The sequence below is a fragment of the Hydractinia symbiolongicarpus genome, chromosome 4 (genome assembly GCF_029227915.1).
Source record: "Hydractinia symbiolongicarpus strain clone_291-10 chromosome 4, HSymV2.1, whole genome shotgun sequence".
Taxonomy (NCBI): domain Eukaryota; kingdom Metazoa; phylum Cnidaria; class Hydrozoa; order Anthoathecata; family Hydractiniidae; genus Hydractinia; species Hydractinia symbiolongicarpus.
Window position 1 is genome coordinate 6671255 of NC_079878.1, and position 21383 is coordinate 6692637.

The 21383-nt window shown below is 33.0% G+C and overlaps 2 protein-coding genes across 2 annotated transcripts; both read right to left on the reverse strand.

Moving 5' to 3' along the window:
* Positions 1-56: 56 nt before the first annotated feature.
* Positions 57-6067, reverse strand: LOC130641022 (uncharacterized). Its single transcript, XM_057447650.1, has 3 exons — positions 5186-6067; positions 3369-4421; positions 57-1821 (listed from the first exon to the last, which is right to left on the reverse strand). Exons 2-3 carry the CDS (start codon positions 4419-4421, stop codon positions 1117-1119), a joined length of 1758 nt encoding a protein of 585 aa, XP_057303633.1. The 5' UTR covers positions 5186-6067; the 3' UTR covers positions 57-1116.
* Positions 6068-7622: 1555 nt separating this feature from the next.
* On the reverse strand, positions 7623-21065 carry LOC130641023 (chloride channel protein 2-like). The gene is made up of 21 exons (XM_057447651.1): positions 20708-21065; positions 18838-19003; positions 17723-17842; positions 17511-17639; positions 17041-17174; positions 16772-16928; positions 15948-16073; positions 15418-15502; positions 15195-15302; positions 15027-15111; positions 13573-13725; positions 12432-12501; positions 12000-12110; positions 11703-11800; positions 11434-11543; positions 10189-10322; positions 9890-9989; positions 9552-9759; positions 8993-9097; positions 8765-8851; positions 7623-8164 (listed from the first exon to the last, which is right to left on the reverse strand). Exons 1-21 carry the CDS (start codon positions 20858-20860, stop codon positions 7946-7948), a joined length of 2658 nt encoding a protein of 885 aa, XP_057303634.1. The 5' UTR covers positions 20861-21065; the 3' UTR covers positions 7623-7945.
* Positions 21066-21383: the final 318 nt, after the last annotated feature.

A 21383-nucleotide genomic window follows, 5' to 3' on the forward strand; every position in this document is an offset into this window, starting at 1 on the left:
CTGTCCGTCTGTCACGCAAAATGGTACCGCAAATAGCAAAGAGCATGCAATGCGGTATAAAAGAACGTGCGAACCCGTGGAAATATCCACTTAGGCACACTACGCTTTTTTCATTTTGAGCCTGAAGTAATGCTTATTCCAATGCAAAGGTAATGTTTTATGAGGTATGTGAGGTTATTTATTTTGATAGCTACACTCGAACCCCTATAACTCGAACTTCCAGTAACATTATTAGTTTCAACTCGAACCCCAACCTCGTTCCCAGGGCATTTTGCCACAAGAGCCTGGGGACGAGGTTGCTCGAACCATGATAGGTCGAAGCCTTTGATAATCCGAATTTTACCTGTTACGACCAATATTCACCCGATAACTCGAACTTCAAAGTAAAAATAAAAACAAAATCTTAGTGAAAGTTAGAACTTGTTTTTTTAATTAAATATTTTTTTCTTTTAAAACTGATAAACTTCCTTTTTCCAGTAACATTGAGTGGACACTGTACGGGTACTGTAAAGGACCTGCACTTCTGTGTACAATACAAAAGCTCAATGCACTCTCAATGTCAATTGACAGAGATGTTACCGCTAAAATAGCACAGAACGACAGAACATTTTTTCATTGATGTACAGTTTATCTTTCAAATGGAATAAAAAAAAAATTTTATAACTTGAACTATTTTTACTTATCTGCAAAAGTTGTCGACAACTCGAACATTTGACAACTCAGATTACTTTCTCGGTCCCATTGAGGTTCGGGTAATCGGGCGTGTACTGTACAGTAGATAAGCCAAACTTCGTACTTCGTACTTTTTACACATACTAGTTGATGGCTCGTGGAAAAATCCACGGGTTCGCCCGTCTTTTTCACATCGCATTACGCACGCCTCGCTACTTACGGCACAATTTTGCGTGTCAGACAGACAGACGTATACGGGTATTATAATATAGAAACAGCAATTTAATTCTATTTTACATGTACCAATCTCTTCTCAAGTTCAAGTTGCCTCGCAAAGAAAAAATATAAAATTTATGATTTCAGTACAAAAATTTGAGAATAAAAACCCTAACCATACCCTAACCCTAACTGTTAAAAATACAGTAAGTTTGTAAATAAAATAAATTACACTGTTCTGAATTTTTTTTCCTCGTCATTTAACAAGAGCCTCACATTATCCTCATCCTTGTCATTACCAAGGATGTCGTTGTTGGATTCTAGTCCATGATACAACGTTGATGATGTTCTGCCTTGTCCAACTTGATCAATGTAATGAATCGATCGGTGATTTCTATGTTTGAAAGCCAACTTGACATCAATCACTTTTGTGCTAACAATAATGAAATAGAGAAACATATGAACAGAAAATCCAAGATGTATAGGAGCACCGACCTGATAGACGGTCATTATAACTGCGTTCAGCTTAGCATCTTTGACCAGCTTTTCGATAAAGCCACTATATGCATCGATCATTGAATTTATTACAACCGATAGCATAGCTAGTGTGATACAAGCCAGCAAAAAATGATTACTCCGTCTTGTTTGAAACTCCTTTTGACAATACACCTGAATTTCTGACTTTGAGAATAAATAAAGCTGGAAGACGATGGATATGATTCGAAAAGTAAATCTCACTGAATTCCATGAGAGGTACTCATATTCGAATTGATCGTCTGTTGATTTGATGGAAATCCGACTTGCTCTCACAGCCCAACAAATAGTAAGAAATCCCTTCAAAAACCAAAACACCAACCCGATAGCTCCCATTAAAGTCACGACAAGATCCATTTCACTCGATGCATGCTGGTTTTGTCTTTTTGTTTCATTCAACTGGAGAAACAAGAAAAATAAATTATTTTAAGAGAAGAAATTTTCGCGGACTTTAATTTCGCGGTTTTTGACCCTTTATGCGAAACTAAAATTCCGCGAAACACGTCCAAATTGCTTAACCACGAAATTATATTTCTTTTTTCTCTCTATTTTTGAGCAGTTATAAATATAACAAAGAAAACGAGCTTGTCGCCGATATAAGAACTTTCTACAGCAACACGTTGTAGGCCATTAATGCTGGGAAAAGTGGATGAAAAAGTCAAAACCTTTTTAGTGTATTGCGTCATAAAGGCGACGTCGTTAACACTGTCGTTACAATAGCCGCAGTGATAACGCTAATGTCAAAAGGTGATGAAGAACATCTAAAGCTGATTGTTTTGGATAGACCATTTTGGGCAAAATGTTTGTTCGCACGAATGGGCTTGTTTCAATATGTTTCAAAGAACGAAAAACATAAAATACCTTATTTGTTGGTCATGAATATCGATTGAACAACTTCAAAGTTAGTACCCGCTTCAACAGAATGGCCGATTAATTTATAGTGGCAAAACACAACACAGTTTGTCAAAATTTCCAGAGTTGTTTAGTCTAAGTACTAACTCGAAGCATTTATCATGCCATGTGTCAAACGTGAAAGATCACACCTTTGGCTTGGAGAAAACCAATGCGCTTTGTTGGTGTTAGATGTCTTCAAAGGTCAAATGACAGAGCCTGTTAAACAAAATATGGATGATGACCATATTCTTTCTGTGAGAGTTCCTGCAAATATGACTAATATTTCTCAAACTTTTGACCTGACAGTAAATGGTTCCTTCAAGTCTCTCATGAAGAGTAAATTTACCAAATGGTACAGTAAAGAAATCGGCAAACAGCTGGAGAAAAATATGCTTATGGAAGATATATGATGGTCTAATAATTTGAAAAACCTAGATCCTTTTTATCTAATCGATCCACTTTTAGAGAAATCAAACGATTTATCGATCCGTCAAATGATAATCTCAACGTTAAAAACGTCGAATACTTTGCCACACAAAACGATGAAAACTCGAGCGATGAATATGAAGATGAAGAAACTGGTGAAGACGTACGGAATATTTTTGATTTGCTCGAAGATGATGAACATGAACTTAATTTATTAATAAGGGGAGTTAAAATTTAAATATGTTAATTAGTTAATGTTACATTTTAGTGTTAAATCTGAAAAACACTTACGAAGTATTAAAAATGGTGCAATTTTTGTTCTATTTTCTGTTAATTTTTTGTCTGAAAATTGAAATCCGCGAAATTAAATTCCGCGAAATTTCCAAACTTTGCTTAACTGCGAATTTCGCCTATTTTTACCTTCTCATCGGCGAAATTCAATTCGGCGAACATTTCTTTCCTTAAGGTTAAAGAAATTCAATAAGAATTAAAAAAGAAAAAATGTAGATAAAAGCCCTTTGTTTCGAAGATCGTACAACGCCATTACTTCGTTTGGAAGATAGGACCTTCCATTATTAACTATGGTCTAAAAAAAGGAAAAAAAAAACCATAAACATCCACCTTACCCGAGTTATCAAAATAACACCTGGTATTATAACCATAACTTCAGCTGCTATCCCAAAAATATTTGTCCATGGTCCTAAGTACTCCGTATACTGGAATGCATTAATGAGTTGGGTAGCCAACAAGATACCCCCTAAAATGTAACCACTCCCAGCCATATGAGAAGAATACACTTTGAATTGTTGGGCTTGTCTCTCTTCATCATATACTAGTGTACTTGTTGGTCGCATATCTTCTTCGTTATGTTGGTGTTCGTCTTGTGAAGTTCTCTTATCAATGGTAATTGCATGTTCAACAAACAGCATACAACATAGCAAGCGGTAGTCAATAAGTAGAGCAGCATAGATGTATGTAAAAACGCTATAACCAGTTTGCAGGTACTTATTAACTACTTCGCTGCCCTGCATATCCGCTACTGTAATCGATTCCAGCCACATGGAGAAGTTAAACAACGCCATAATTTTAAAAAACCAAGATGCTCCGTGGTCACGTTCATCAGCGGGAATTTTATGACGAAGGCTATAATGGTACAAACCAGCTTGAAATATTTTTTGAAGTAATCCACAAGAAATTAATATAATTTCGATAGGATTTCCTTCAATGAAATAACCTACGATAAGGAATAGTTCTATAAGGCCTATCGGTACGGTGATGTATAATATGAATCTGCTGATATTCGTCTTGCCATCACCTATAGGTTTGATATTGTTTGTGGAAACTGGAATAGCAAAGAAAAAGTAACATCCAAACCACGTGACAAGAATACCAAATAAAATGATGTAAACAATTTCGTATATGAAATAGATTGTGGCACTTTCATCTTCGTATGAAAGGTTGGCTATAACAGATATTATAATCCCAATGAATAAAACAATATGTTCAAATGCTCCCTTATTGTGTCCACGGTTAGCTCTGAGATAGCAACATAGTAATAAAGTCGCAACCAGTGAGATGAGAATTGATAAACTTGAAAATAACAGGGTGGCTTCTTCGTTCGCATATACTGTATAGTTGTGTTGATGTGAATGTATAGCATTTGCTTCAACTGATGACATCTAAAAATACCAACTAAATACAACTTTGTTCACAAGCTCTTTCTGCTTTACAACATGAAGATAATGCAGACTATGCCCAACCTCATTCCCAGGGCATATTGCATTTGATTAATTTGATAACAGCAAAATGTCGTTTATAAAATATGCGGTTTATAGCTTGTCTCAAATAATCTGTTAGCTCATGAATTTAAACGCAATAAACTTTCACTACCTTTTCCAAATTAAAGGCCTTTTGCCAAGATTGAACAATTTAGCTGAGCCAGAAGATTGGAGTGAAAACGTTAATATGATAAAAATTTTGCTTTCTTATCAACACAAACATAACAATTAAGGAATATCAAAATTGGATGATAGATATGGACATATTTGTATCACATGAAAAAAAAAGTGAAAAAGTTATAGAATAAAATGATATAGACCATACTCATGCAAACTGTAAACCAATACTTTAAAGTAGGTATATATTACCTTAAGCGAACTGATAGCTTTTTCCTAAATTTCTACCTCAAAGAGGTTTAAGGAGGATATAAAAAAGACTAAATTTCCTCACATAAACGGATTTTTTAGACAATTTTAAGGAACAATTTCCATAAATAAGAACAAAATGGGGGCTGTTCTGCTCAAAAAATAAGAACAGCCAGCCTCGGGTTAGATTTTACTGATTCTTATTAAAAAGCGTGTAGAAGCATGAGCAACGTTGATTTAAAGTGCAAATAATATTCTCATCAAAATATCAATAAACGTAAAACACAAACAAAGCCAACCTTTTTCTCACCCCCAACTGCTGTCAAAGTATAAAAAAGTACAAAAAGTGTCTACGATACTTTGCGTTTAATGTTTATGTAAATGTTACCACAAAATCAATCCAATGTTTTTACAAAAGATGTCGCGTACCACGTTTCCCCAGCAACGGCTTAAAGAAAATTAAACTGTATTTAAACGCACAGTTTAATCGAGTTTATACTGGATCTGTTTTGATCGATTTGATCGTCGAGTAAACTGCGTGAAATGGATTACTTAAAATGATTTTAAATCAATATTGAGAAAAACGAGTTTGGCTACAAAGAGTTACACGTTTTTATAATAACCATTTTGTATAAAGCAAGCCTCAGATTTTGCTAAAAAGAATAAGTGAAAAATAAGAACAAAAATCAACAAACTAATAGTATATCCCGAAGTTTTAATTATTTAATATAAGGAATAAAAAAAGAACAAATCAGACTGAAAAATGCTCAAAGATAAGAACAAATCAGACTGAACTTTTTGAAAAATAAGAACAGTAAGCACTTAATTGGCTCTTATAAATATGTTACAGACCTGTTAATCAAACAATCTTACTCTTTTAATAGTCTTAACAGTTTGCGAGTTAGCAGTTGAAAGTGCCTATTTCTTATAAAAAGGATGCGTATGGTTCGGTTAAGCTTTAGACAACGTTTACAATAGGCTATTTTTTCGATATGCGTTGTAAGTAACATGCGAGTACTCAGAAATGTTTTTCTCAGAAAGAAAATAACGCAATAAAACAAACACCATCTTATTGTTTTTACCAAAAAAGAAAAACTAATCTATTTTAATCTACATCACAAATTGTCACACTTCACTTTTTATTTTACTTGTTTATGCAATCTCACTTTTGTATGGACTGCCAACAACGTTCCCAGGGCTTTTTGATTAATTTAATAGCGTAATATCGGTTCGGGGAACACAAGGCCCTGGGGACGAGGTTGAGGGACTGCGAACTGGACTGTTTTTCGAGTTAAAAAGCCTAAAAAAGCCTACAAAAAGTCAATAAGGACGGCTTAAAAGTTTGATGGTACCGTGATACGACTTGTAATATAGTGTCGTCCACGAAAAGTAACGAGAAACATTTTTACACATGAAGCATTTTTGCAGAATTTTATGTTTTTCCACACTAATTGATCCTTAGTGTAATCATATCATCTTAGTGGCGTTACACGTTAAAAAATGCGCTTAATCTTTCGCACCTTAAAACCTGAAATTTTTAAGGCGTGAAGGTAAGAAAACAGGCAACCCAGTGAGTCTTTAATTTTGTACCTGCTTTCTTCACATGGTATGGAAACGTATGGAATCTGCCTCCATCAGATTTTGCCAACTCTAAATTATCCTAAGCACGCACACGCATATTGCATACAGCTAGTCGTTAAGCTCGTGGAAAAATCCACTTAGTAGGAACATTGAAAAGAATTCATTTCAATTTCAATGACGCCAGCAAATTTGTTTTTAGAAATTTGAGGCGTCTATCGTAAAGAGCTTGAAAATAATGTATAGAAACATATGCTTTTAACGAACAATTAAGGAGATGCAAGTTTTTTAAAAATTTGCTGACAATGACAAAGACCTGGCAAGTAACTTTTTTTTAGAAATTTGTATACCCGTTGTCTTCATCACATAGATTTGAAACACTAATCAAGAAAATAAGACCATCAAGATACTTTTGTGACGAACGGTTAAAGATATTGGGGTTTAAAGGTTTTTTGACGACGTCATCAACCCGTCTGCTCCGAAATGGGCGAGTTGAACTAGCTTAGAAATTGGTCCCATTTTGGTCCCACATTGTCCTTACTTGCCCACACAGGAAATTACGTTAGTTACTTCGACCCGTTTTTAAGTTATTTGACCTCAAACTTGAAAGTGTAAGTGCCAATTTCAAAAATGCTTTAATTTAATTCTGCATGCTGGTAATAATTTCAACCTTTTCATACGTTGAATCGATTTTTTTTTATATATATACAGTAATATAAAATTAAATTTACAGAATGACCAGTTATAAAACGAACTTACAAGCATACAAAAATGGTAACAAACATAAAAACAATGCGAAGGAGAGTAATACACCAAAGCACAACAATAAAAAATTTAAACAAAAATGGAACCCCAAATTAGGGGTACCTCAAAAAACGTCAAATCAGCGATCAGATTTTATTTTGTCAATTCACGTGAAAATTGCATTCACATGGAGCAGATTATTTCAGCTAAATCGGATGGAATGTAGATAGAACAATTTAATTTTGCGAGAGAAAGTTCGTTTTGGCCAGTCATGTAAACATACATGAGATCTTTACAAGAAACCGAGATAAAATTTTGCCCATAGTTTTTTTTCTGTAAACAAAAGCCTGACAAACATAAGGGTTGGCAAACTATAAGACGATGAAAAAAACTCAGACTAACAAAATTTCGAAATAACATAATTAATATTGTATTCAATAGAAACAAACAAAAAAATACTATAGTTGAAAATAGGTGAAATAACACAACTTTGACGACATTTATGATAATTATAAATAGATTGTTTAAATCAAACTTATGTAAAATTAATAAATTTATAATTCTTATATAAAATTCCTGTTAATTTCCATATTAATAAAAAAGCATGTACTGCGCTTCAGTGAACAAGCGTTTACTTGACCAGATAGAAAATATTCGAAATACAAATATTAGGCTACCAAAGTTGGGAAACTATTAAACGTCCATGAGGAAAAAGGTGTGTGGTGTTGATTGTACCTCTACTTGTTATGTCTGAATGGAGGTAACGAAAGTCCACCCACTGAAGATCCATCTACCGAGTATGGCGCAGGTTCTGTATAAGCACGTGACTTGACCCCTATTGAAGACTGAGATTGGGCGTCGTCATAAAATGCGTCGTCGTGATCAGCGTCGCCGCTTTGTAGACGTGTGAAACGACGTTGAATAAACAAGCGCTCATTATCAATAGCCATACGAACCTAAAAAACAACTGCTTTAGTCTAGTTCTCCAAAAATTTTGACGATTTCAGAATAAAACAAAGCTCGCATACCCTGAAGTTGAACTGAACTTAAAAATACAGCATACTCTTGTCAAGTTGAACTCTGAGGTTACTTTAAAAATCTGTCTTAATTTTTGAACATCTAAGCTAACTATATTGCCTGCTACGTGAGACCAATTAACGATAGATTTTACAAACTTTGAATTAAGTAGAGTTGCGTTTATCAACCATTCGAGCATTTTGTAATTTATGTTGCTGATTTTGATTGAGTTTTTCTTGCGAACTACGTGAAACAGAAGAACGACAATATGTTCCGTTGCAATGTCAGTGCTTCTTTTCTTACGGTTTTGTATTGTCATATTACAGGCTTAGCTTTTTTAAACTAATTAAAGTGCGACTTATCAGGTAAACGCTTTTAAGGGAACGGTAGAATGTGTCCAGCTTAGCGGAAGTGCCACTTATTCGACTCTTCCTTAACCGAAGTATGCAGTAGTGTAAAAACGCGAAGCACTAACATAACAACAGAAAAAGCTGCACTCCATCCCGGGTGCTTTTTATTAAAATTTTAATTCCACATACCTCATCAAGTGAGACTATGCCCACGAGTCGACCGATCGTGGTCACATAAGCGTGACTTAAATTCAGTAAACAAAAAAGCTTGTGCACCTGGAAGAAATTATTAAAACAAGTTCACTTTTCTAGAAGTTACGGTTTGGTTTCAAACAAAATCTCAAGAACAACAATTCAATGTAAAAAACAATACTGTACAACAAAACAAAAAAAAAAAATTACAAATAAAGAGCTTACTTTGTAAAGAGATGTTTTTTCAACCAATTGGAAAGGAGCTGGATCTATTTGACAGTCAGTAAAATCGATTTGCTCTACCAATAGTTCAACTTCCCACTGAGGCAGCTATATGAAGAAACACTATCACACAAAAGTGAATTTACAACAAAATCTGGACAAAAAGAAAAAAGAATTGTATTTTCTAGTAAAATTTTAGAGTAAATGATTCTTATTCTTCGGGAAGTATAGCCTGTTTATTTAATTTCAGCTAGCCTCTCACAAATACAAATCAGGCCAAAAAAGTTTATTTTGTTAAATACCGCTGTGACAAGAATGTTTTGGGATGAAGTTGTTTTAAAGTGAAAAGAAATCCGAAAAGCTTTTATTTTCTCCATCTTCAAAATTCTTTACAAGGTTTCTGTTTTAAAAAGGGTGTTTTAACCCAATCTCTTAGTTGTCTCTTGTTGGACATATCTATTTTTGAAAAAAGTTGCTTTACACGACTAAAAAAATACTGAAGATAAGAGATTACAACATGTGTAATGCAGAAAGAAAACGACAGTCATATAAAACAAATTACTTGATTGGTATCCAGACTCATATCACCCACTGTAGACTCTCCCATCTCTGACACACTTGTATTAAATAACTTCTGTAGTGACACAGGCGTTTCAGCCGGTTTATTGGACGATTTCTTCCTTGATTGTCGACTTCCCCCATGAGGCATGTTCATCGAGACTTCCCCTGATGAAAACTTCACAGAAGCATGCCTTGGTGACGTAACATCGCTAGAATAACAATATAGTCATGCAGGTTATTTGGAGGTTCAAGTCAAGGACAAATAAAGGTAATTAACAGACGTCTAACTTTGATTGGAAAAATATCACTATAGGTTATAAGCTATACAGAAAGGTATACCCATTCTCAACACGATCTTTCGTCTGACCACTTAATAGCTGTCTCTGCAGTAACCACTCTAGTTGAGGTCTTCGGATGCTACCAAGTAGTATCATCGACTCTACAGGAAGAAATAGATTGTAACAAAGTTTCAATACTTTAACGGGTGACTGCGTACAACTTTTGCAAACTGAAGTTAAGTTACTTTATATCTTAGCGAAAAGATACTTCATTAAGCATGTTTATATAATCTACTTGTTGATGCAGAACCTACAGACAAAAAGGGTGGATAGCAAAACAAAATCACAAAACTATTTTACCTGGGTTATCAACCAGTGCAAAAGAACTGTGAAATGATTTGCGCAGTAAATCTCTCACATGAAGGTATGTACTTTTCGTGGAAATAAACAATACTTTGGTCACCATTATATCGCCAGCGTTTACATTGTAATGCCTAAAACATCATTGAGAAGTCATGCTTAAAAATATCATTGTGAAAGTAACTTAAGGGCCTACAATAAGTCTTTATAACGCTAAATCTTCATATTAAAATATCATGAAAAGCACTATTGTTCTTACGGTAAATATCTGACAAGGTCTCTTTTTTTAACAAGCCTCTCCTTCAAATAAGCCTTTGAAAATCATTCCTCACAAATTAGCGGAGGGGTAATTGGTTAGGTAGAATACTTTTTTAAAGGAGCAAACACAACTGCTTGATAAACAGATTAAGGGTGATGGATAAGGTTGATGCAAACCCACGACGGCGTGCAAGAGTAGAAAAAATAAAATTTATAAAGCCGCTTCCAATAAGTTCCCGTCCCCTAATAATTTATGACAAATAAGCCCCAGGGTTTTTTGTTTTGTATCTTGCATTATGAATCATATTTCAAGTTAACATTTTATATAATTTTTTAGCATAGGTTTGTGGAAAGAACTTGTTTTATATAATAACTTTTTGCAGGTATCTTCGAATATCGCCTAAGTTTTTCCAGTGTTATTGGTCCATCGATAGCAAAGAATGATACTTGATTTAGAAAAGCTATTTCTCCTGCTGAACGATTATCCTTAACAATTCATTATCAAGCTCGGAGTCTTTTGTTTTTATCTCTTCTTTATCAGATTTATCATACAAAATTGTACATTTCCTGACAACTTTAGGAAGCTTTTCATCTGCCATATTTGTTGTTATAAAAAGTTCTGTTTTTTTGTTTTTGTTTTTTTTGCTATTTGCTTCACTTGCGCACCTTGCATTACCTGCTCACACTACAAAAATCATGAAGCAAGCGTGAAGCAGATGCAACAATGAAGCAAGAATATCAAATTTTTTTGATATTCTTGCTTCAACATTTGCTTCACTTGCTTCAGTCATGCTCACATTAACTTGCTTCTGCATCAGCATCTACTTCATAGGTGTGACACAGGCTTTAGTATCGAACATTTCGAAATACATTTACCTCAATTTTTTTATTCAAAATGTTTGAAATTAAAAAAAAAAATACCACATTGGTAAATTTACCCCTAATTTCCATCATGTAAACATACCGATATTTGTTAGGAGATAATACCTTGTACGTTTAATGTCCGGTAGATTAGGTAATTTTTTGATTTCAATGATACTATCGTAGATGGATGGTTGAAGAGGCTGCACAACAGCGTTTGCAATTAGCACAGCAACCTAATACACAAGAATATTATAAAACTTAACATAGTAACACAGTAACTTAAAAAAAAGTCGAAAAATGAACAGAAGATAACCAGTAAGATGATCTACAAGGAGGAAAACTTTTGTATCATCAGGTACGCCTCTCAAAATTTTAAGGGCTAAAAAACATACCATTACAGGTAAGATATGAGTAATCTGTCCAGTGAGTTCAAAAACAATGACTGAAGTTGATATTGTGTGCGTTACTGCTCCTGCCATAGCTGCTGCACCTTAAAATAAAATATTGTCAAATTGTCAGTTGTCTTGTTAAAAATCGGCACATATACAGATTAAAATAGACTGATATTAATTAACTTATTTATACGCAAGCATGTTTATTGAGGTAACCATTAAATTGACAAAAAAGACATACAATATCTATAAAATAAATAAAAAAACGACGAAGTCAACAAAATATTTTCAGCTTACCTACAACTGCGTAACCACCTGGTAACACAGGCGATAGCACTGCACCAGTTCGAAAACCAACTGGAAACCATGTAGCCATACATTCACCAACTAAGCGGCCATAGCCAGCTCCTGAATAAAATTACAAAACCCACGTGTGTTTTTTTAAGATGCAATAAAGGCGAGCAGTATTTTGAAAAGACCAAAGTAACTGAGTTTGTTGTCTGTAAATGTGTTGTAAAAACAGTTGGTAGTTTCTACATATTGTTATCGTTACAGATATATGGATATATGTAGTGAATAATCCTGATTTTTGTTACGTTGGATTACAAATTATAATTTGTAGGATTAAGACAATGTGGTTCTGTGACTGAAAATTAGGGAACAACACAGGATCAATAAATAAAAATTTTAAATAACTAAGAATTCCCTTAAAATTTTAAAACTTCTTACCTATAACGAACACGGGGAAAAAAGCACCAGCAGGAATTGGTAGAGCAATGCAAACAGCTGTCAGAAGAAACTATAGAAAAGAAACATCCTAGGTTATATGACTTGTAATCTCTGAAGGCTTACCTATACATGTAATATGGATATCTAAGAACTTATAACAATCAGACGAAAGGTAAAATTAACACGTGATTTTGTCGTGTTGCTCTCAAAAATTTTGTCAAATTTCCTGACTAAGTGGATTTTCTGATCAGGTAAAAGTTTTTAAGGTTACTGTAAAGAAAATAAATTTTTTTTTTAGGTTTTTTGCAAAAAATTCATGACATATATATATAAAAAAAAATTCTCTTTCGAATGACATATTTTATATTCCATGAAAATATTTGGAACATCCCTTTTTCTGGAAAAGGCCTTTTCAGAGGTGTTATATCCTTCACTTTCTCTTGTCACCCTGACTTTTCTGTCTGTTAATAATTCTGAACGCGTGCAGGCATATTCAGCATAAAGAATAAGTTTACACTTCCTCCTCTTCCATCCTCTTTCTGCATACTCAGTTCACACATTTTCATAACACCTACGAAAATCTTTAAAAACAAATATCTCGTTAGTAAATTTTTGCATACATGCCTTTATGTTTGTGGTCTCTTTTCCGAAAGCTGAATGAATTATGCACAAAAGGTTCCCGGATTTTCTTGTATAAATTACTGATTGGCGAATTATGACGATAGAACAAAAAAAATATGCATTATATATAATTACAAATAATTTCATAACGACGTTGTTACAAAAAAAAACCCAGGAACCTTTTTGAATTTAATTTATGCTGAATGTAATAGTGCAAAAACGAGAAGTCTGAAACTACGCGTTCGGAAAAAGAAGCCCTTTTAAAACGTACGGTGAAAAAAAGGTGTATGTTTAATTCATTATATTTTCTTTTTGGAAAATTAAATCTCACGAAAATAACACCATCAAAAAAGTCTTTCATCAAACATTTAGAAACAAAAAATAAAATAAAAAAAATGTAAAAGTATTGATAAATTATAAGGGTTTTTCTGAGACTACTCATCAAGTGAGTTTTTTCCTTTACAGTAACCTTAATGATTATTGAGCATAAGGAATACTGTATGTATTGAAAATCAGTTACCTTTACAATAATAAAAATAACAAGAGTAACATAAACATTGCTGCTGTATTCAGTTTTCCAATGAGACAGGATTTCTTGCGTTTCTGGTGTTTCAATACCACTTGACCAGGTTATGTTGGAGAAAAGTTCAACGACCGCTTCTTTTTGTGTCAACTAAAATGAAAAATGCATAACGAAAACAAATATGGCTACTTTACCTAGAAATCCCCTCTCGCCGGCATGTTGTCTGGCTTATTCAAACATACATGGAAAATGACTAATAAAATTACTGGGAAACAAAGGTAAAATAGAAGTTTTTAAGTATTTTAGATGTATAGGGGGAAGAGGTGCGAAAATCCTATATACACCCTTCACTCTACTGTATTTGACTATTATAATTTGTTTTTGTTGTCATTTTATGACTGACAGCACTAATATTGATGACATTAGCATTTTTTATTACGATTTAATTTTTTCAAATTTTTTTCATACACATGGCGATATTTGATTAAAAAAATTCAAATAAAGTAGGTAAGTAACGGAAAGTTTTAACGTCCTTGGGGATTCCATCCTAACGGCTGGCTCTTCCTCCCCTCTAACTGTAACTATGTTACATTACCGCTAGAGATATGTATAGCATTGCTCTAACTTGCTTGCCTGCCACATAAGTCCATTAGCGGTTAGTAGATGGCAGTAAATAGGCCGAAAACACTACATTTAAAGTGCGCTAGAGCGGGTCGAACCTGAAAAAGAGAGAGGCCAACATGAATACGAGTCCTACAGTGCTCAACTTGGGTAATGTTAAGACAGCAGGTGGTCAAAAATCCATTTCAATGATAAAAAATTGCTGCAAAAACATGATGAATTTTTAAAGAAACTATTCAAAGTCATAAGGTTAAAAGACAAGTCTGTTTAGAGAAAATAGTAAAAAGTTTTATTATGCAGTAGCTAAATAAAAATATTGCTCAAAAAATTCAATATAATGAAAAGTCGCTATCTTAGGTATGCTCTCTATGGAAATTTTTTCAGTTCCCTTTAGCATTACAGTGGTATAAAATGTCTTGCTATCATAAACATCTTATCTTAAATAAGCCATCATATTGAACTAATTTCTTGGACCCTACAGGGCATTTTAGAGAGCATTTTCACAATATGTAGGTATTTAAAAACTAGCTGATAAATGTTTATGCTAAGTTTTTTAATGTTCTTTAAATACTACTATTTGATTAATAAAAATTAAGGTTAAAACAACTATATCTGTAACTGTTTGTTTTATAGTTGAACAGTTGAAATATGGAACAAAGATGCTTCTTATAAAGCTACATTCTTGTACGTGGGCCCTGAAGAGTTTAAGCAAGTTGGATCATAGACAAGCTACAAACAAACTATGATCTAATTTCTATTATAGACTATGTGAATTAAAATAGCAATTCCAAAAATAAAACAACATGAAAAAAAAGAGAAAAATGTCACACCTGGCCAGCCATAAACATGCCAAAACCTTTTGGAAACGATAACGTTGAAACAAATATGACAATTATAGCAGGATAAATAAATCGACTGAAAAGAAAAAAATAGAAACAGGCATTAGTACATAATTGGATATACAAAAACGTCTACATGATTGTTGAAAAAACCTGCACCTTTTTGCAAGGAATCTATTCAATTTTGATTCTGCATGCCTTTGACTGAAGTCAACTATCTTCCGATGAGTATACACAAATAAAGCACCAGCCAGACCACAGGTGAGGCTGTAAAAGCAAAGTATAAATTTCAGTGTACACGTATATCTAGGTTCATCATTTAAACATTATTTTTATCATATGGTTTATGATAGTAAGAAAACCTAATTCACTATTTTCTTACCCAATAAACCCAAAAGCTACAAATTCTTGAACATCGAAAGGAAAGTCAATGTTGAAGTTTGTTTTAAATAATGCAGTAATAGTTTCTAAAACAGAATATAATTACACATGTCATGAACATACTTTTAAGATCTGTGCAATTAAATATAAGTTTGATATCTGTGGAAAGAACTTTTCCTCACCATACTGACATATATAATTCAGACAAACAATATTTCCCTTAAAATGTGTGATAGTTATAACATAACAGGACAATGTACAGAAGATCTGATTAAAATGTATTTAAAAAGGCTTTAAAATTGCTATACTTAGAATCGCAAATTTGAACTTTTTAGAGAGTCAACAGACTGTTTAAAATACATTATTAAATATTGCAGACAAAATCAATGAAGACATTTAGCCAAGTTTAAATTATTCTTAATAAAGCTACCAGGTAAGCATTTTTAGAACATTATGGGGTACAGTAAGGGTTTACAGTTTAAAGAAACGTCATGTCTAGAGCTCTGTTATACCAGTGAGCAAATTTCATACCTTCAGATGAATCTAAAACTGCCAGCAGCCTAAACATGAAAGCACCACAAACTGCAGTAAAGAATCCTCGCCAGTAGTTACGAACAGCAAAATATGTTGATGTTACTTCAATTGCGAAGAGAACACCTATAACAAGTAATTTTTAAGACAACATTTTTTACTTATTATTTATGTTGAAGTTCAAATAATTGTTTTTGGAACATTTCAGGGGGAATCAATATTTGGGTTTTTTAGGTTATTTAGAAGATTTAGAAGGGCTTTCAATTTTTAGGTTATTTAGGAGATTTTAGATGCGACCACCCTGGTTAACAGGAAAAATCAGGCTTAGTCCTGCAAAGGGTGAATCAATATATTAAAGCACATAACAATGAATTATTAGACAGGTTGGTGTTAGCCTTTTTTAATTCATGTTGGTACTTGGCAATTGCCAAGGAGAATGCTGATGTTCATTCCAGATTCATGTCAGCAATTTTTTGCCAACACAATCTTACTTTAAATTGGCTGAAACATGAACTCTACAGAAATCTTGCTCTTCTTTTTTATCTAAATTTAATTATTGTTTAAGTATGACATCATATAATTGCAAAACGTAAATTGCGGATGTGAAAGGCAACTTTGATGACATGAAATAAAATTTTGCTGAGGCGAAGCAAGCAAAGAGTCTTTCATATCATCAAATTCTTTGTTAATGCTAAATATATTAGATTGCTGACTGAAAGATTGCTAATGTTATTTATAAAGGGGAATGTGTCAAACAGAGCTGATTTTGCTATTAGTATTTTTAATGCTATATTTGACTAGGATATTGTCTAAAAGAATTTTACCTCCAATAGGAGCAGCAAAGCTACTAGATACACCAAGAGCACAAGCACAGGCGAGCATATCAACATTTCTTGCTTCATTTACATAAATTCCCTGAAAACCTTTGATAAATTTACTTAGCATCCGGGCACACATGCTAGAGATATGTACAAATGGACCCTATGGCAAAATAAAACTAATGTAAACAAGTATAAGGAAAAGAAAGCAAAATACTTAATAGTAACAATATAACAGTTATTGATTATTTTATGCCATGAAAGACAAAACTAACCTCTTTACCAATGGGTATTCCACTTCCTAAAGCTGTGATTAAACCAATCGTTTTTGCGATAAATGTCTGGAAGGACAGATACCTCTTAAGAACTGTTCCTCTCAAAATAACCTTCATCTCAGGTATACCCGAGCCTAATAAAAGGGATGTAAAAGTAAACACAGACCTTATTACCCAGAGTACTTACAAAACTATCTATGTGACAAGTAATAAATGAACAAATTAATACTTATTCTATTGCAGCTGTTAACATTCTCACAAACCACACAAAATTTTCTTAGACTATGCTGTCAAACTTTATAATTGCAGTAAAGACTTCCTTCACATATACTTTATATTTCCCGTACTTTATTAACTACCCATTGTGATTATTTATTTTTTAGGTAAACAATTTTGTCACTAGGAGTTATGATAAATATATGTTTAAGTTCTTTATTAAGTTCTTTACTGCCATCTTTTAATAAGTATACCTATAGCATGTGGAGAAACTAAGTGCACAAATCCAACACTGAATGTGATAAGTAGCAATGGGAAACCAACCCATAGTAGGTATTGCAAAACAACACTAAAGTGTACCGTGTTGTACAGCAGAATTTGTGCTAAAAAAGAATTGATTTATTGTAATGTACCACAAATTTATAGTTTGCTATGATGAAAGTTACAGGTTGTTCAACAAACATACCCATTTGAAATTTTTCAATGACATAATCCAACCCAAAACTAATAACAGCCATCATAACACCAAGAATTAAAAGGAAACTATAGTCATTGGCTAGCAAAGGTCGAATCTTTTTCCAATGATCTGTAATTATAGGATAAAAACATATATTTTTATCAGTACTGGTAATAAATAATAAACAGGTTTCGGTATTTACTTGTGGTATTCAGTATAACTATTGTAAATTGTTCTTCATAACTAATAAAGCAAGTGTCTCCCTTCATGTATAGCATATTACTCAGGGATATGTAGGCATAATTATCTCACATAAAATATTTCTGGCAACTACTTTTTTTTATCATTTAACAATGGGTTTAGCAAATGTAATTCAGTGAAGTAGAATAATTTGTTCAAGTAAAGGGTTTCAATAAAAATAAAGTATAAAAAAATACAATTTCTTTCATTGTATTACCTTAAAGAGAACCTAAGGTATAAAATGAAGTTGGACTTATAGAGCTTAAAAATTTGGTTAACAAGTCTTTTTCAATTTTTTAAAAAGCCCTTTTTGTTCTCAAGATAATCACATTTAAAGAATTTCAGATTTAATTATGCTGCATAAATATAATGTCATATTTAAGTAATAGCTAATATAATATTGACATTTCAGTAATTTTAGACATGCTAAGGGACATGCATTCAAACTTTATCAATGCATAGAAAATATAAAGGTGAATTAATTAACATTTTTTGCCAAAATAACACTTGTTTACTTGTCCCAGGCCTCTTAATTTTTTGATGATGATCTCACAACTTGGGATCTGCATGTTGGTTTGCAATCACATTCCGTAAGTAAACATACAGGGGCTATACAAGCCTACCCAGAAAATTTAATTGCAATTGCATTAAGCCAGTGATTAAGCCATTGGTTTGGAAAACCATTAATCAAATAAAACTGTAAAAACGTAAACAAATAAAGAACGGATTTCCATAGCACACATATATAAAAAGGCGCAAAAAACTATGACATCCTTCAAGAACATGACATACCACACAATTGTGTTACTTTTTTATGACAGACCAGGCAAACTTATGTTTTGTGTATTTCGTACAGAAAGTAAGCTCCAAAAGAGATTTCCTACATGAAAGTCTCCAGCATTTTTTCCCAGTGTGAGTATGACTGTATGACTTCAAACTGTGTTCATGATCAATTTCACTCATCAAATCATCATCCTCAGTACGGTACTTAAGCTTCTTGGCATAGTCTTTAGTATAGTCAGCCAAACTTGACATGTACTGACCATGCATCTAAGACAAAATGGTGTTAGATAAAATACTTTTAGACACATCGGACCTTTTAATAATAAATATTAATTACTACTGATATTACTGTGGAGGTATAACAGAAAAGGAGATATATCTTCCTTAGAGCTATTGAAATCATGCCTGATGCAAAAACAGATGCCACTTCAAAGAGAACGAACTCATCTTTAAATTTGCCCGCAGGAAGTCAGTTTGAGTGTTTAAAACAAATTATGATTGGCTAATTCGGAGCAACTGTCAATCAATTTAATTCATGCAAAGAGTCGCCAAGTGTTGTGTGCAGATGTTTGTAGCTACATTTAAGGCGGCAGTAATCTTTTTAAAATTCGGAATTTTTCTTTTTACATAACTAGTTACGAAAGGTTATTTTTAGACTATATATCCATATTTTTTCTGTTATAAAAAACTTGTCACAATTTTATAGCTAAAATACTATTATCTTTCACCAAAAATATCCAGCCTCAACAATTCCTCTTTAAATTAAAATTCATGTATAATTAATTAGTTCTGCCGAATAGGATAAGTTAACTGCTTGCGAAATTACACCTAAAGAAATGACGTAATTATTGAAGAGAAACAGTAATAACAACAAAGATGGCACATATGTAGAAACTTAAGACGGTGTTCATTATGCTACACTGCGCAAGACTTTCTTAACTTTCAATAGCATTTTCATTTTACTTTAAAATTTTCAGACATGCTTGGTGAACCATGCAGCCATAGGTGCGCGTAAATCTTTTTAGTCGGAATATTTTTTTTAACAGCGTTCGATGCAGCAGGGGAGGCTAACAAAGAATCTTTCGAAAAAAACTAAATATGAAGGAACAAAAAACTCTGCATGTTTTAACAGGGTTAACCCAAGGTTCATTTAAAAACAGAAGCTGATGAAAAATAGTAAAAAGCGAAGCAGATCTTTTTCTTGTTTATGACTCAGCAATTTTGGTGTTAAGTTAAAATCATTTTATTATTCATTAAGGCTTATATTTTTAGGAAATTGTAAAAAAAAATGGTATAAAACACTGAGTAAATAACACAGCTATTTGGATAGCTAAAAAAGGGTTACTGCCACCTTAAAAAAAATTACTTTATAAACAGAATATTTTTAATTCTAGATAAGAAAAATTGTGAGAACGACTGGAAAATTAAGGTGTAGTAGCTCACAAAAACTAGGATCACAGTCGCAATCTCAAACATTGTGCCATGGTTATAACGGCGTTACAACGGCACATATATTTCTTAAGTTTTAAGCCAATTCTTGCAACACATATTTTTGATGTTTTTTCACTTTTTCTTCAGAATACAGAAGTTTTCTTGTGCTTTTAATTCTCTAAAGATGATTGACTAATAAAATTCAGAAGCCACTTAGATTTCAGCTTCCAGGGAATATGTATTTAAATGGTTTTTAAAAAACGTTAACAAATGCAAGTATATAGGCTGCAAATCTGTGTATATCAAGTAAATTTTGCATCTTGCATAGCTTCAAAGTACACTGCTTTCAATAGACATTTGAATAGAATTTAAATGGATGATTCATGAATTGTATTTCCTGTTCTTTTATACCTCTGTAAAATTACTGATCGAATCCCTGGACACTTGAAATATTAAATTTATTCTTTATTCTTGAACTACACATTGGATATATATTTTTTTTACATGAAAACTACATTTGTTGTAAGGAAAAAGACTTACCAAATTTTCTTCATACCCATAGAACTTTTGTGGTGTATCCTCCGTCATTTTGTTAATTTTGTATATATAATCTACAATATAATCGAAAAAAATTAACCTCTGTTCATTATCATCATTTATACGTTTTTCCAGAATATACATAACAAAGTACATTATATAATCCAGGTTGAAATGTGCGGTGAAATATGGGAATTACCTGGGAGATTTAGTATAAGATTAGCTTAAAGATTCTTGGCTGCTGCAGGCCATTCCTTCAGACGAGTGCGATCGCATGTGCAGTTGCACACTCGTAAAAAAATTTGTGAGTGCTTTTTACTGCACTCGTGAATTTTTTCTTTTTCTAAAATATTATAGCGTAATGAAAAAGGCTATTACGCTGATTATGTAACATTCATTTCTTCGTGATTGATTTTGTTTAAAAAGTATAGATAACATTAAAGTCGGCCCCTTTCCTTCATGCTGACACTCTTATGCTCAACTGTTGCATTACACTGAGACTCAATTGAAAAACGAAAGACCATTTGGAACCATTCCACAAGTCAGTCCAACCTTCATTGTCACAGAGAATACTGCGAGAAGAGTGTGCACCCATGCAAGTTAAATTAACCAGAACATGGGAGAGGTTAGGTGTCCTGTACCTTAGCAGCTTTCGGACGAATGTTCTTGTGATGTAATA

Bases quoted from the DNA above. Each gene is read 5' to 3' on its own strand.
- LOC130641022 (XM_057447650.1), bottom strand. From the start codon at position 4,421: ATGTCATCAGTTGAAGCAAATGCTATACATTCACATCAACACAACTAT. The intron at 1,822-3,368 runs GTAAGGTGGATG...TTGTTTCTCCAG, and splicing joins GTGTTATTTTGATAACTCGG to TTGAATGAAACAAAAAGACA.
- LOC130641023 (XM_057447651.1), bottom strand. From the start codon at position 20,860: ATGTACTTTGTTATGTATATTCTGGAAAAACGTATAAATGATGATAAT. The intron at 17,843-18,837 runs GTAGGAAATCTC...CTATAATTACAG, and splicing joins AAAATGCTGGAGACTTTCAT to ATCATTGGAAAAAGATTCGA. The intron at 15,303-15,417 runs GTAAGAAAATAG...TTGCTTTTACAG, and splicing joins GTAGCTTTTGGGTTTATTGG to CCTCACCTGTGGTCTGGCTG.